The sequence below is a fragment of the Sinocyclocheilus rhinocerous genome, unplaced genomic scaffold, assembly GCF_001515625.1.
Source record: "Sinocyclocheilus rhinocerous isolate Xijiao unplaced genomic scaffold, SAMN03320098_v1.1 scaffold4019, whole genome shotgun sequence".
In the NCBI taxonomy this organism is placed as follows: domain Eukaryota; kingdom Metazoa; phylum Chordata; class Actinopteri; order Cypriniformes; family Cyprinidae; genus Sinocyclocheilus; species Sinocyclocheilus rhinocerous.
The window spans coordinates 309,435-325,902 of record NW_015661870.1 but is presented as its reverse complement, the minus strand read 5'-3'; the positions used below and the strand labels follow the sequence as shown (position 1 = coordinate 325,902).

General features: G+C 37.1%; 1 protein-coding gene across 1 annotated transcript in view; it reads right to left on the bottom strand.

Annotated features, from left to right (window-relative positions):
* syne2b (spectrin repeat containing, nuclear envelope 2b) overlaps positions 1 to 16,468 on the bottom strand; it is a 96,736-nt gene that overhangs the window by 24,025 nt on the left and 56,243 nt on the right. The window contains exons 80-108 of the mRNA XM_016536231.1: positions 13,844 to 14,008; positions 13,434 to 13,553; positions 12,405 to 12,508; positions 12,188 to 12,326; positions 11,944 to 12,057; positions 11,641 to 11,778; positions 11,358 to 11,564; positions 10,878 to 10,979; positions 10,369 to 10,488; positions 10,015 to 10,215; positions 9,661 to 9,834; positions 9,274 to 9,405; positions 8,949 to 9,166; positions 8,640 to 8,769; positions 7,633 to 8,154; positions 7,133 to 7,282; positions 6,085 to 6,261; positions 5,854 to 6,009; positions 5,559 to 5,705; positions 5,284 to 5,454; positions 4,950 to 5,083; positions 4,673 to 4,868; positions 4,122 to 4,304; positions 3,766 to 3,879; positions 3,524 to 3,678; positions 3,280 to 3,427; positions 3,100 to 3,194; positions 2,227 to 2,458; positions 1,252 to 1,446 (exon numbers count right to left, since the gene is read on the bottom strand). Of these exons, the coding sequence (XP_016391717.1) occupies positions 1,252 to 1,446; positions 2,227 to 2,458; positions 3,100 to 3,194; positions 3,280 to 3,427; positions 3,524 to 3,678; positions 3,766 to 3,879; positions 4,122 to 4,304; positions 4,673 to 4,868; positions 4,950 to 5,083; positions 5,284 to 5,454; positions 5,559 to 5,705; positions 5,854 to 6,009; positions 6,085 to 6,261; positions 7,133 to 7,282; positions 7,633 to 8,154; positions 8,640 to 8,769; positions 8,949 to 9,166; positions 9,274 to 9,405; positions 9,661 to 9,834; positions 10,015 to 10,215; positions 10,369 to 10,488; positions 10,878 to 10,979; positions 11,358 to 11,564; positions 11,641 to 11,778; positions 11,944 to 12,057; positions 12,188 to 12,326; positions 12,405 to 12,508; positions 13,434 to 13,553; positions 13,844 to 14,008 (4,839 nt within the window). The remainder of the gene's footprint in view (positions 1 to 1,251; positions 1,447 to 2,226; positions 2,459 to 3,099; positions 3,195 to 3,279; positions 3,428 to 3,523; positions 3,679 to 3,765; positions 3,880 to 4,121; positions 4,305 to 4,672; positions 4,869 to 4,949; positions 5,084 to 5,283; positions 5,455 to 5,558; positions 5,706 to 5,853; positions 6,010 to 6,084; positions 6,262 to 7,132; positions 7,283 to 7,632; positions 8,155 to 8,639; positions 8,770 to 8,948; positions 9,167 to 9,273; positions 9,406 to 9,660; positions 9,835 to 10,014; positions 10,216 to 10,368; positions 10,489 to 10,877; positions 10,980 to 11,357; positions 11,565 to 11,640; positions 11,779 to 11,943; positions 12,058 to 12,187; positions 12,327 to 12,404; positions 12,509 to 13,433; positions 13,554 to 13,843; positions 14,009 to 16,468) is intronic.

Sequence of the window (16,468 nt, the reverse complement as noted above, 5' to 3'; positions counted from 1 at the left end):
ATTTTCTATCCCCTTACCCTAACCGGCCTAAACCTATGCCTCACACAAAACTTTCAGCATTTTTATATTTTCAAAACACTTTATTCTGTATGATTCATAAGCTTGTTTCCTCATGGGGACTTAAAAAATGTCGCCACATGGTCAAAATTTACTGGTATTACTAACTATACTTTTGGGGACTTATTGGTCCCCATACCGTAGTGAATACACACACACACACACACACTGCCTTTGTTTTCTGTGTCTTCATATTATCTAAACTACAATCAAGGCTAACTATGGATGAGAAGCAGAGAAACAGATATATTGCGACAGAACAAAGACTTTTTAATACTTTTCAGGTCAGTAACACTGATATTAATATTATGTGCTTGTATGTTTGTGTATTAGTGTGTGTAAAGGTCTGATTCTGGATTAGTCCAGCTGTGGAATCAGAGGGAATGTAGGTCAAACACAGCTGGACTCATTCCTGCAGAAAACCACCATAATACAGAATATTCTACACACACAATCCAACATTTAGTGTTGTCCTGCATCATTCTAGAATGGGAGTATATAATGGCAGAGTTTATTCCTGGTGAAGTTTTAGACAGGTCCATACACGGACAGACAGTGTTTGTTCTCTGAAGCATCTCTGAACATAAGATTGACAATCCATAACCAGCTGTTTACTATCTAAGCTGCTATTTCTTATCTAATCATAAAATCATATCAAATCATAAAATTCCAAGGGCAAATTTCACTTTGCAGTAGCCTGTTTTGTTATATAAACTTTACCCTCATAAATGCTGATATGCAGATATGTAGATATAAATGATATCTGGCATCTATAAAATACGTTTCTATTTGTTCATAATTACAGGATTTCAAAAAAAAAAAATTTCTATTAGAAAATATTTTACAGCTGAGCATCAAAAAATTGTACATGTATATACTGTATATCAGTTTTTTTCCTGGACATCTCCCTGACTTCTTAACAATTAATTTCCCAGGTTTAAAAGTCACAAATTTAAAGTTGCCTAACGCTTCCACACTTCCATGATCATGAGAATCCTGTTTTAGAAAAAAGCCTAACACACTCACATAGCTTTATGGATTTCCCATGTGACCTTTGACCTTCAACATAAGGATAACGATAAATATTGTGACATTATCATAAGTTTACCTTGTAAATGCAACAGAGCCAAGCAATAAAACACAAGAGTTAGTTCATTCAAAGGTCCCTTTTAAAACCCAATCAATCAATCTTACTTTTACGATGTCAGATGTGAGAGTCTTTCTCTTTCCCAGCATGCACTGGCATTGCTCCCAGTCCTCCTGCAGGGCTGCCAGGTCTGTCTGCAGCTGCATCTGCGTCTGTGTGTCACTCACTGAGAATAGCTGCCTGCCTACCTCCATCACACACAGATACGCAGAGACTGACCTTTGAAACAACAGCTCTGTTCGCTTTACAGGGACAGAGAGAGAGAGAGAGAGAGAGAGTGAAGGGGACAGACAAAAAAGAGAGAGGGAGAAATGGTAAAAAAAAACCTGACTCTTTTGTCACTAACAATTGCAAGCTAGGTGTCAATAGATTAAATTATAAAGTGTAAATATAGAAAAAAGTCAATTAATTCACTTAATAAAAAAATTATGAATATGAAATATTTGTAAATATTTCCAGGGCAATAAGTGTTTGACGTATTATATTTGAACATATAAAATTGATAGAAATGTATATGCAATTATTTTAGGTGTTTTAGGTGTGTATAAAAGTTTGGGATTTAGAGATATTCATATTTTTATTCAGCAAAGATCAAAGTGGCAGTAAAAACATAATCAATTTCAATAAATGTTGTTCTTTTGAATTTTCAATACAAAACTCACAGTTTCCACAAAAAGATTAAGCAGCACAACTGAAACAGTTTTCAACACTGATAATAATACGTTTTTTTTTTTTTGCACCAAATCAGCATACTGCAATGACTTCTGAATGATCATGTGACACGGAAGACTGGAGTGATGATGCTGAAAATACAGCTTTGCCATCATAGGAATAAATCACATTTTAAAATATATTAAAATAGAAAACAGTTACTTTAAATTATAACAATGTTTTACAATATTAGGCTACTGTTTTTAAAGTATTTTAATCAAATAAATGCAGCCTTGGTGAGAGTAAGAAACTGTGAGTTATACAATATCTTCATCATTGATGATAATGATATTTGAAAATAATCTTGTTACCTTCAGATCTTCCAGCAAGAGGTGCAACTGCAGGACACTACAGTGTGTGGGACCAGCAGGCGACAAGAGTGTGTGTGTGAGTGTGAGGAGTTTGCGGAGTTTCTGCATTGTGTGTGTATAAAGCTGCCAGTGCTGTATGAGCCCTTCCACTAGAGCACGCCGTTGAGCTGCTCTCTGCACCGCCCCCTGCCAGTGCTCTCTCAGCTGTGCCAGTTTTAACAGGAAGTCACCCCTGAGGGCACAGGCAAGGTGATTAGTAAAACTACAAATCCTGTGTTGAATTCCAAATATAAAACTTATAAGTGTCAACTTAACATTTATAAAAGTAGGACATTTCATGACAAAATGATAAAATACTATATTACACTATGTTTCAAAAGTTTGGGGTCAGTACAATTTCTTTAATGTTTTTGAAAGAAGTCTCTTATGCTTCCTAAGGCTGCATTTATTTGATCAAAAATACATTAAAAACAATAATATTGTGAAATATTATTACAATTTTAAACAACTCCTTTCTATTTTAATATATTTTTAAAATGTAATTTATTTCTGAAATGGCAAAGCTGAATTTTCAGCATCGTTACTCCAGTCTTCAGTGACACATGATCCTTCAGAAATCATTCGAATATGCTGATTTGGTGCTCATGAAACATTTCTCACTGTTATCAATATTGAAACAATATTAAAGTTTTTTTTAACATTATAAATGCCTTTACTTTCACTTTAATGCAATTTAATGCATCCTTGCTGAATTAAAGTCCTGATTTCTTAAAAAAATCATACTGACCCCAAACTTCTGAATGATATTGTGTCACAAGCAATCATGCAAAACAGAGATTGAAAAAACCCCCAAAACATGTTGAGAATCGTCACCTGTCCTCCACATCTCCCTTCTGCAACAGGAGGAGAGATTCACTGATCACAGAGTGAAGGATCTGATGGCCTAAAGACAACTCAGCCTGAAAACACTAGACGAAAAGGAGAGAGAAGATAGATTTTTATTGGATCTATTATCCATATGTGTTGCATTTGGGGGTGTGTCAACTGTTGTACCTGGTGCGTTCGTTGTTGTTCTCTCAGTCCAGGGTAAGTTGATGCGATTTCTACAGCCAAACTGTCCTCCATGCGCTGTAGGAAAGCCAGCCAGCTCTCACATCTCTGCTCAAAGCTCTGCTGCTGGAGAGAGGCTGCCTGCAACTCACTAAACACACAATATACACATAAACATGTAATATGCTTTGTGTTGAATCCGATACTAGTATCTTTCTCAGGTGATCAGATTGTAAGTCCTAGTCACCTGCATTTCTCCTGAGCATGTGCGGAGGCCTGTGCCCACTTCCTGTTGAGGTGCTGAAGCCTCTGTGTGACAGGGTCACTGAGGGTCAGCCTGTAGCTGAGTGTGTTTATCAGATCCAGATCAGGAGAGAGAGAACTGACCTCCATCAGACCTGACTGTAAACAAGGAAATACAGAAACTATTAATAATGGGGATTTCTTAAATAAAATGATGTGGTTGAGTTATGCATGTGTTTTTATCACCTGAGATATATCTGTGAGTTTGCTGTCTATCCGTTGCTTGCTTTCCCACTGCTGTAATTGTGTTTCGAGGGACTGGAATAACCTTTCAAATTCTTGAAATTGCTCAAGATCCTCCTGAACAGACACACATGTTTTGAATTAAAGGAATAGTCAAAAATTCTGTCATCATTTACTCACCCTCATGGTTTTTTTTTTACAGACTACTATTATGATACTTAATGGTGCTATTATTGTGGGGGGTTTTTTGGTCATTTTTGGAACTTGACAACAACAGATGAGTTTTGAAAGAAATGAGAGAGAGTATATACTTCAAACACTTCCATGCTTATTAAAACACAGAGGAGTGTAAGTCTTACCTGCATGTGTTCAATTCTTCCTTTCAGAGTCTGTTCTAACTGCAGGTAACCATGTGTTAACAAACGGCATTCTGATCTGATGAAAACAGCTTCCTCATCATCCATCTGTTCAATCAGATCCTTAGATACTTCAAGCACTTCATTCAAATCAGTCTGTTGAGTCTCTGAGCATTTCTGTAATACCTAAAAGAAGGAAATAAGGACAATAACATAGTCTGTGACATTTACTGTAATGGAGTCCAAAAGTCTTTTGCATTTTGTCTTAATACTTTTATTATTATATTATATAATATATTTTTTTATAGACTCTGACATGATTCTGCACTATTTATAGGTCAGTAATCAAATAATTAAAAGTAATATTATATTGTAATATATTGCCTGTTTGATTACTTATCTAGAAATATTGCATAATAATTTCCTCTTCCTTTTACATCATAACTTTGTGTTACATCATCACATCATTTTCATTGTGGTCTGGACCCCACTTAAGTGTGTGTGTTTAAATGGATGGTTACCTGTGAATATCTGTGTCTTTGTATTGTACTCACAGTCTTCAGCTCTGCGATGCTGTGTGTGAGTTGTTTATTGTCAGCGGGTGTTTTGGTGTGTGTGTTGAGCTGCTCTTTGAGATGTTGAAGCTGCTCTGAGCAGGAGCGTCTCACATCAGAGTATCTCTGCCACACTTTCAGAAGACGGTGTGACCTCTGCAAGGTGTGGGTGACCTTTTCCTTCACCTCTGACCACCTACAGGGTGACACAACGTGTAGGAGCTTGAACATTTACATACACATTCGCATTGCTTTGCTGGTATGTGTGAAGTCTAACCTTGCTTTTTCTTTTTCTAGGTGCTCCGATAACACCTGGGCAGAGTCTGGGCTAATTCCACCAATAAGAATTTTTGTTGTCTTGGTAAGAACCTCCCACTGGCTGTCAATTTCCTTTGTCTCTGCTTTTAAGACCTGCAGATATAATTTGTGAATATATACATTATAATACATATCTCCGTCAAGCCAAAGGTTTACTTTTAAGTTAACAAATTTGACACATTTAAAAAAAATGCAATAATATATCACATATTTAAATTCAACAAAATATGTCATACTGTGACCAATCAGAAATAGCTTGGGAATAAAAAGACAATGTGGTTGATTGACAGCACCTGTATCTTATCAATGTTGTTCTGGAGGGAAGAGAGGGAGGGCAGAGGGGCGTGGCAGTACTCTAGTGATTGGCAGAGCCTCATTGTGTTTAAAACTGCCTGACTCCTCCCACTTTCAAACTGAGACCACACCTTACACAGCTCTTCCAAGGTATCCCCAAGGACTGTACTCTAGAAAATGAACATTTATTATTAAATTCCTAATTAAACACACTCAAGAGTGTTTATAAATATTTGTTGGTTTTGTTTTAATCCACAGGACCATGTCTCCATACCTGTTGAGAGAGGTCAGTCAAAGATTGTGAAAGATTGTGAGCTTTTGAGAGGAAGTCTTTATCCCTGTCTTCTTCATCAGTGGTAAGTCTCCTCTTCCTCAACTCAGCAAGTTCTGAGAATTTAGACTTCAACTTTTCCCCCAGCTCCTGAGAATGAAAGAATGACAAGTAAACTTCCTCTAAAATGTAATATAAATAAATTCCAATAAATAAAAAAAAAGCTTTTTGAAAGCTTTTAAAGTAGGTGAGCATTAACATAATCAGTTACCACAACCAGAAAATATCAGCCACTCACTTCACAATCCTTCAGGCTCCTCTCAGCAAATGAGCGACTGATGGGTCTTTCAGCCAATCGCATCCATTGTTTTTGACCTTTGACCCAGCACTGTAGGATTTGTAGTTTGTTATCTCGCTCTGCACACATCTTCACCTCATCTTCAGCATGTTGGATCTGAGAAACACAATGCAAACCATGTTAATCTGAATTGGTTAGCGGAATAATAATAAATAATAATAATAAATTCACCAGTGTGTTCAGGTGAGCCTGTAGAGTTTTCCAGCGCAGATTGACGTGTCCCAGGTTTTCAGCAAATGCAGTGTGTTTGTACCTGCTAGTTTGAGAGTCAAAACCAACCTGCTTCAGCTCACACTGATTAATAAAGTCAACAGACATCTGCTGACATGCCATCTCTCTCTTCATCCCCTAGACAGAAAGAGAATAAGAGAGGTATGACCAAAACTATATATATATTTTTTAATTTGCAGAAAAACAACTTTACCATCAGTAAATTAAATAAAATTGTGTTCTGTCAAACAAGTCTAAAGAGATTTATTATATAGGGAAAAAGAAAAGTAAGAGTGAAATAGAGAGGGAGAAAGTGATTTTTTGTATTTGCTGAATGTTACTTTCTAAGATTTACTTTGTACTTCACACTTTTTCATGCAGCTAAGCTGCAAACATTTTGGCAATGCAAGTTTACACAGTTGTGTCAAGTCAGTAAAGCACAAACTGAAATTGAAAGAGAAAAGAAAGAGAGGGTTAATTACACTGGCACATTTTTTCTTTAGTTATTTTCATACAGTTTTCCTTTGTGTTATTTATCTAAGCTTTATAAGTGTACTCTGAATTATATTTTATTTCAATATTGTTTCTTACTTTATACAACTCTTTAGCTCTGTTTTAAGGCAAAAAAAATTGGCAATGCAAATGTATGATTTTAATGCTAATAAACCACAATAAATTGAAAATGTAATGAAAGAGAAAAGAACTGTTCAATTATTACTAAATTTGTAATGTCTTCCTTTTTGTTATATTTGTACTTTATACAATTTATTTTACTATAACTGAATAAATTACTTTCAGATTTTTAGTTACTTTTATAATCATTTTATTCACATATATGTGCTGATTTCTTTACAATTTGTTATTTTTACAAGAAAAAACAATAATCTGTTATTTTGCACTGTTGATTAATTTTGGATAAAATAAAATCCAAATCGAAGATAATTATTTTATTTGCTAATTACTGGAAAAAAAAATTTATTGATAGAGAGATAAAACACAAGCAAGGTACCTGATATGTTCTGAGCAGGTGTGTGAACTCTGCAGCAGTACAGGTGTTGTGACCCTCTCGTTCAGCCGCCTGTAACCTGCTCTCAGCACCCGTAATCCAGCCACACACATCAGCCAGCAGTCCTTCAGGAGATAGCCTCTCCACCACACTCTGAGAGAGAGAAAGAGAACAGAGAAATGGGCATAAAGAAAGACGAAAGTGATAGACAGAGGTGGAGAGAATAGAGAAGAAAGAAAACAGTGGAGCCGGGTGAGGGATGACACATGTAATCAAAGAAGAAAGAGAGACCTGATAATGGATAATAACTCTATTCCTCAAAGATTTCATCAACTTCTCAGTAATACAGGAAATCATGCCTGGATAGCGCCTGACCTCCATGATAAATTTTTATACATCATGTTCTCCTTCAGAGAGACAATGCTCCAAACAGAAGAACATGAAACTGACAGGTTTTTATTTCCAACCATCCAGGATGTAGTTAGTAATGGAGTAAAATGTACCTGATGCAATTCCTGTTGGACGACAGGAATATGTTTCTGTATTTCCACCCAGTCTTGCTCCACCTGAGACAGCTGGGACTGTAGAGTAAGAAGAACTGGGGACAGAACCATCTCTTGTTTTACAGATAAATCGAATACAGATGAGGTTGGTTCCTCAAAGAAAACACCTTCATTTGTGATCTTTCCATCTGATTCTTCCGTGGTAGAAAGATTTTCTTCTGAGAGGATGTTTTGAATAGAGGAAAAATTGGTTTCTGAAGGTAAGGTGACATCTACAGATGAGGAGTCTTCAGGGTTGTTATCTAGGACAATGGAGGTCTGGTTGCTAGTTTCACTTGGCTGTAGGTCTTCAGAGGTTGTTGTATTTCCAGAGGGAGTGGAGGTTCTTGGAGCACTGGTGGTTCTGCTGATCTTCTGTGTCTCAATGTTCTGCTCTCTTTCATTGAGCAACAGGATCAAAGATCCAGAACTGATCACTGATGCCTTTAGAGCCGATTTCACCTCTAGCTCCTTCATGAACTCCTGTGTCAAAAACATCACAGATACAAAGATGTCCTAATATAACCAGTGTTGTAATCATTAAAACTAAACCTATTTTAATTATTTTCATTAGTTGAAATTAATATTAATTTAACTTGCATAAAAGAAGGTTTCCCTGTTGAAAAAGCAGCATATGCTGGTTAGGTATGTTTTGAAGCATGGCAGCCGGTCATGAGCTGGTTTAAACTGGTCATGTGCTGGCCAGCAACTAGCTCCTGCTCAGGACCAGCTCATAACCAGCTTATAACCAGCTCAGGACCAGCGTAAACCAGCTCATGACCAACTAAGGACCAGCTTAGACCAGCTTTAACCAGCTCAAACCAGCTGCCATGCTTCAATTACAGGTATGCTGGTTTTTTCAACAGGGTTTGTGTAGCTTCTGTAAATAGTCATTAAGTTTTTAATTATTTTATTGTTCAAAATCATCTTAACTAAAAACGAATGATTAGAATCACTGGTTGACTGACTGTGAAGTGCTGAAAATGGGAGAGGGTGTCCGCTTCCTGTTCAGCTGTGGTCATGTGATCTCTCCATGTATGAAGGCGCTCTCTGGCTTGTCGCATCCACTCATTCAGAGCCTCTGAATCGTTTTGGTACCTGGAAAAAAGTGTAGTGGTAATTCTTTATATTTTTCCTTTGTGTGAATTTTGAGCATTTTTTTATTTTAAAAGACTGAGATCGCATATAATTCTGCACATTGTGTAATGAAATGGCAAGAATTATTTCAGAGTGAAAACTCTGGTTGACTTAATTTTACCCACATCATTCATTTTTACCTTTTCCAAAGCTTCTTAAGATGGTGGGTGGGGGGTAGTCCTTGCTCCACCCTCCTCTGAAGTGCAGCCAATCTCTGTTCCAGTTTTGCTGTAGACACACCCACTATGCATATAGGCACACCCACATCACTACTAGAAATCTGCTCCTGCTGTCTGCGGCCCTCATCCAGAACCAGACTGATCCGAGCTCTGTTCTTCTCCAGAACCGCCAGCACACTCTATCACAAACAACAAGAATTCAAGGATCTTCAAAAATGCATGCATTCTGTTTTAAAGGTATACATATATGTGTGTCAGTTCACTATATATAAGTCTAAACCATTACCTGATAGACAGAAATATTCTCGCTGAGCTGCTCCTCAGTTTGGTCCTGCAGAGGTGTTATGGGAAGTTGAGTCTCTAACCTTTGCAGAAGCGTATCTAACCAGGACTGATTTTCATCCCAGTGAGTGCAAACCTGAAATGCATCAAAGTCCTTATCAAGGGCAGAGGAGTATTTACAAAAAATATATTCAAATCTGCTGTTGGTCATTCAGTCTACAAGTTAATTTATTCATGCACTCATCAATCCCACTTGCTTGTTCTTTTATTTAAACATCAATCTCTTTTCCATTCTTGTATCTTCTTGGCTAATGCAAGTGATGCAATGCACTTTTTAAAAACTGTAAAAAGTGTCATTCCACATGATCTCTTGATTCTTTCGCTCTCGTACCTGCAGCCCTGAGTGCAGCACTGTGCCGAGAGCCTGAGCCTGCTGCAGGACACTGGACACTTGACGTTCAACCTCAGACACTTCAGTCTCCCAGCCAGAGGAGGCGCTGTCTGGCATCCGCACACTCAGTTGCTGCAGTCTCCTCAGGTGGGCACCCAGAGACAGGAAAAACGCCTATAGATTTACAAAGTTAGGGAGGTGAATGAGAGATTGCAGGACCTGTAATGGTGCTATAATGTGCATGATTCATGTGTGATGTAATGTATATTTGTTTTTGTTTTTTTTGTATTTGTGCAGCTGATTAATTTGTGTGTGTATTTAGCTAGGATGTTTGAAGGTGTGTGATATGTTTACCGTGTGTGTGTTGAGGTGTGTCTGTATTTGTGCTGGATTCCTGAGCTCCAGCTGAGAGGTGCAGGTGAGTTTCTCTCCTCCAATCGTCAGAAGCATCTGCAGACCCTTCAGGATTTTTTCACTCATCTTCTGCTCATCTAGACTCCACTGCACAACTCCACAGCGCTGCTCTAGATCACTCCAAACACTCTCCAATACCGCCTACAGAGAGTGTATATTACAATTTAATATGTATTTTATTATATTGAGTAAATTCAGACTTTTATTACAATTGTGTCCCATGCATGCTAACAGGAAATGAATTGTAATTTAAAAGACATTTTATAATAAATTCTGAATGCTGCACATCCATACCTCCAGTGTGCTGATCTGCTGTGTGAGGGACGAGGGCTGATCTCGACTCTCTGTATCTTCTTTAAGTTCTGCCAACTTTCTCTCACTCTGCTCCACTTCCCGTTTCCATCCAGTGATGGCCTTCATGTGGAATCACAAATACAGAAAGGTCAAAATCTTAGAGTTTAGGCACAGTGAACACCTAATGCTGTTATACAACATATCTGCACTAACAAATTATGCTTTTCCAATCAAATGAGTGGATCAAAACTAATAAGAAAAACTGTTTCTGGTGCAAGAAACCCTGGCTAGCATTATGAGTGGTTTTCAGAGGAAACATTATAACATATAAAATGCAGAGAGGTGAAGTGGCACCGAAGTCAGCAAATGTACACTGAAGACATCAGTATTTTTTCTTGCAGATACTGTATGTTAAAGAGTATTAGGCCTATTTCTCCAGTAGTGTTTAATCTTCCCACACACTTCCTGATGTGTAACAAGCTGTGTTATTCACAGGCTCGTGTGCTTACCTGCAGCTGTGTGTGAAGGTCATAGTGGGTTTCTCCATTAGTTGTAGGGTAAAGGATTGACGTATTAGTTAGTACTGAGTCATGCAGGTCTTTCACTCTCTTCTGCAGGGTTTGACACACAAGGAAATATTACAAATGAGTCATGCTTGATAAAAAAGGTCAAAATAAAAGTACAAAAGAGTAGACCTTAAACACTCATCTTAAATGCAGAGATAGAATTATGGGATTAAACACGAGACTGAAGAGAACATTATGATGACAAGTTGTTTCATAACAAACAAGTGTGAGTATTTGTGACAGTTATGAAGGCGAGACATCCGAAGGTTTGGGGTGTTAAAACCTGCAAAAATGTAACTGCTGCTGACACACAAATTTTCTGAACCATGTTTCTAGTAGTAACTTAAACTGCAGGAGTATTTTTAAGCGACTGCACACACATCTCATCACTTTGTGTTGGTAATAAGCAGATAAAAGTCTGACCTGCAGCTGAGTCGTGTGTTTTAATCGTTCCTGTAGCTGCTCCTGTTTATCAGCGAGAGTCTTTTGAACGTCACATACCCACTGCCTCAGCAGGTCAAAACAAGTGGAGGTCTCTGATATCGCTGAACCCAAACCTAACAACTTTATGACCTCTGACCCCTGGGAGGTCAATATGGCACCCAAGGAGATCAGCTCTGCAGATAAACCCTATAAATCAGAGAAGAAATTAGAGGTAATGGATAAATGAAGTGACAGACAGATGGTCCGATGGATGGCTGAATACCTGTAGCTGCTCTAATTGGTTTAATATGTCAGTGTTTAAGGTTGCTGGCTGAAACATAAGAGTGTGTGTGAGAGAGTTGAGAGTGAGATCCATTCCACTCAACACCTCAAATAGACCTTCATCCAGAGATTGATGATCCTGCACACAGGCACACAGAAAGATCAGTTAAATATATTTGTTATCAAGCTGGACAGTATTGACTTAATGTGTACTCTTATCTTGAAAAGAGAGTATATGTTATGCTATCTTTTTAAAATGTTATGAACAGTAATCCTGTGTGTTGTGTGTGTTTGTTATTGACACCTTTGTAACTGCTGAGTTTTGCAGTTCTTTGAGTTGTGAGATGTTGGATTGAATCTCCTGGAGACAGAAAGAAACAGTAGCTCCACTCCACAAACACACAGATGGAGCGAGGATCTGTTCACACACACAAATATCACAATGTTCTTTACTTAAAATAACTCCCACATTAAAATTACTACACATGAAACATTAGCAAACAAGAAACTTTAAATAAACATTTGGAGAAAATCAGGAGTGTTCAGACCTCAGATGGATCCTGATCTTTATCTCCACCTGGCTCTGTCTCTGCTGTCTTGGTCAATCTGCTGCAGAGGTGTGTCCACTTCCTGTGGACTGCTGCTAACTCTACTTCCTGTCTTTTGTCTTCATTTGCTGGTGAGGGGCTGCAGACATCATGGAGTGTTATATGGCTACAAAGTCTAGGCATATATTTGTATAAATAAGGGTGTGCATTTAGATACCCTGCATGTTCATCTGTGCTCTGGCTCTGTGTTTGGGCTCTGCTGCCTTGCATTGCAATAGCTTTAGTTAGATCCTTCTGTTCATTCAATCCATGCTCCAGTTCCTTAAACAGACAAAGAAAGACAGTGAGAGAGCCGGTCTCAGTGATAATGATGGACTGATATGACATTTCATAGACTTAGAAGCATTAGAACAGGTTAAAAATCAGTAATGTTTTGTAATTCAGGACATAATTTTCCAGCAGAAGTGTCTGAAACTATAGCTGTCATGGAGTTACATAGTACCTTTATAATATCCAGGTTTTATTGCTAATTAAAAAACCGAGTACATCATTTTTTAAAATATTTTATTTCATTTAATTTTATTTGAACCTGAAATGTGAAATCAAAAATATACACTACTTCAAAAGTTTGGAGTCAGTGGGATTTATTTTAAAATAATTAATAATTTTATTCAGCAGGTTAAACTGATCAAAAGAGACAGTGAAGACATTTATAATGCTACAAAAGATTTCAAATAAATGCTACTCTTTTGTACTTTAAAAGAACCCTAAATGTATAATGGTTTCCTCAAAAATATTAAGCAGAGCTTTTATAATAATAAATGAGTTCTTGGGCACCAAATCAGCATATTAGAATGATTTCTCATGTGACACTGAAGACTGGAGTAATGGGTTGCTGAAAATTCAGCTTTGTCATCAAAAGAATAAATTACATTTTATAATATATTAAAATAAAAAATGTTATTTTAAACTGAAAAAAAGATTTAACAATATTATGGGTTTCCTGTATTTTCCTGTAGTTTTGATCAAATACAAGCAGCCATTAAAAAAATCCTACCAACCCCCCAAAATAAAATCTGCGTTAATGGTAGAGAGTCAGTAGAAATATTGTCAGGGCAAGAAAAAAATCTAATCTGACTATAGGCTAGTAAAAAATCCTTATTGTTAAACCCTGCAGAGACACATTTTTCAAGAAAGGTGAGCTATAACTAATATTTTAAAGTGTGTGAATGAATGTGTGCATTACCCTTTGTTGTTGAAGGCTGCTTTGTCTGAACAGTTTGGTTTTGGAAGAACTCAACAACTCCTGCACACTGCTGCTGCGTGTCAACCTGGCCTGCAGGGGGCGCTGACTCTCAACATGCACCTGCAGACAGAGAGAGACAGAAACATAACACCTCAGACAGCCCTATTTTCACAGCTCAAATCCAGGCACTTTGCTGCCTCTCACTAGCAACACTTCTAGATTTAATACCTCAGAATCAGTAAATGTGAAAATCAGCAGCAATTAGCATGCTAATGATCACTTTCTGTCATCACATGCAATCTGTTCATTAAGTACACCTGGATTACGCTGTCCCCAACATAAAAAACAGACATTTTGTGGTTGGTAACAGACTAAATTCTGGATGTATTAGTGTATGTGTGTCTGTGTACCTGATCTTCGCCGTGTCTCTCTTGCAGCTGTAATTGGACTGTCACCAGTCTGTTCTTCAGCAGCTGGAGTTTGGTGTTGAGCGATTCAGCCTCATGTTGCTCCTGTTCTTTCAATCCACACACAGGAAGACTGGAGATTCTCTGTTCAATCTCCACAAGAATTGTCTAGATGGATGAAAAAAAAAAACACAATTACAAATCAACATACACTCAAACTAAATTCTAAATCACTCTAACACAGCATACACTCATAGTGACAACAAAAAGTTGAGAGTCCACCTCAGAGAATGAACTAGCAGGGCTGAGAGGCAGGTGACAGGTGTTTAATGCACCATTTGACACATTTCACACAACGCTTGTTCTTGGAAAAACAAATATGAACGAAAATCTCATTAATAATCCAACACACAGACTTTAGATTGGGATCGATCAGTGTCTGTCCACCTGTACATCCTGCAGCAAACACTGAGCGCATACAGCACATAATTTTTTCTTAATAATTTGATGATGATTCCTTGATGATGATAATTATCATAACTTAAAGGGATAATTCATTCAAAAATGACAATTCTGTCATTATTTACTCACTCTCATGTTTTGAGAATATGTGTCTGTTTGTGTCTTATGAAAAGAAGCCAATGGTCATCAAAACTGTTTGGTACCAACATTCTTCAAAATATCTTATTTTGTGTTCCACAGAAAAAAGTAAGTTATGCAGGCTATTATGCAAGCCTGTTTTGTAATACTGAGTTTATATGTAACAAATCACACTTTTTTCATGCAATTATGTGTATATAAACTTGCAATTCTGAGAAAAAAGTCAGAATTACAATATAAACTCTGAATTCTGGCTTAATTACTTGCAATTCCCAGTTTACAATCCTGACTCCCCCCCCCAACTCAAATGCAAAATGAGTTTGCATTTGATTTCACAATTCTGAGTTTATTCTATTATTCTGAGATTATTTTTCAGAGAAGAAAGACAAAATTCAGATATAAGCTCATAATTAGGAGAAAAAAGTCTGAATTGTGAGATAAAAAGTCACATTTACACATACATTTTTTAACCCCTCGGTGGAAACTAACTTCCATAGGTTTTAAATGACATGAGGATGAGTAAATGATCACAGAATTTTAATTTTTGGGTGAACTATCCCTTTAACACCTACTTGACCAGAACCATATGTATACAACTGATCAGATATATTTTTCTACAGGCTGATTGATTCCTGCATATGATGGCTGCTGGTGTGTTTAAGTGGTAGTTATAACCGTTTACCAGGTCACTGTGCTGGAGCTCAGCTGAATCTCTGAATCTTTGATGAAGGAGTTGGGTTACACACACACACACACACACACACACAAAGGTGAGTGCACTGCATATCTGGTTTAACCACTTTAAAATGCCAAACAGCACAATGAGACGGAATGTTCAATGCCAAGCTCAAAAAATCAGGAGAGCATAAACATCTGTATTCCTTTTAGGCTTTAAGACACTTCAAAAGATCTGACAGGCTAAATTATTCGATTTAAATGGGGAAACTTACAAAGAACTGGTAGAAAAAAATATTGCATCAGCACATGACAGATAAGCTATCTTTCTCCTCAAGTAACTTTAAATGAAAGTGAGCACTCAATAACTGAAATATCTGCATAGAGAGTTTCCTTAAGAAAGGAGAAGTTGAAATTCATGATGCATTGACACGTTCATGCATCGGAAATACAGCGCTGTGTGGGTTTACAGACATGCTCATGCATGTTCTGTGTATAACATGTATGTGTGTTTAAAAGAGAATAAAATAGGTTGAGAGAGAAAGGAAAGAAAAAGAAGCAGGCATCAATATGTCTTCACTCCACCCGAAAAGTAAATAAGAGACTCATATTATTTGGTTCTCTGAGCCATGATGTACAGTACTGCCCACTCACTTACTGTACACTTGCATTTCCAATACTTATAAACACAAATATAAGCATTTAACTCTAGTGATCCAGCGCTAAGATTTACCTGCAGTGATTTAGCATTAAGAGCAAAAGCGGTTATCCATCATCAAATAAGACAATAAAACAAAATAATTATTTTGTTTCCATAATCACTGAAACCAATCTAATCTGCTCCTGATTGTATTTCAGCCAATCAGTATTTTTGTACACTGTAACTATTATTCTAAACAAATAATACATTTTCAGTCTAACCAAAATACTAAGTTAAAATACATTTTGACAGTCTATTAATCATAAAGACTGCATTGTGTTTAAGTGTACATCAGGAGATCTGAGCTTGTGACCTGTGATTACTGCCATCGGCAAACACTTAGATCTCCAAGCAATAAAAGAGTTTACAGTTGTAAAACACTGCAGAAAAAGACAGACAATGAAAGAGCAAGGCACAAAGAAAAAGAGAAAGACTTGATTATACAGGAGAGAACTGATTTCTACAGAAACTGATAATGATGTCTTTTAAAGTTTTATAGAACTGAACAGTTCTACTTTTTTACAGACAGAAACATTAGAAGAAGATTGTATGATCGTGTCAGATTGGTCTGTAATACTCATGGCAGGTTTAGAGGCAACTTTATTTTGAACGGAGCCAAATATATAACCAGGCTCAATGTGTGACAGATCTCA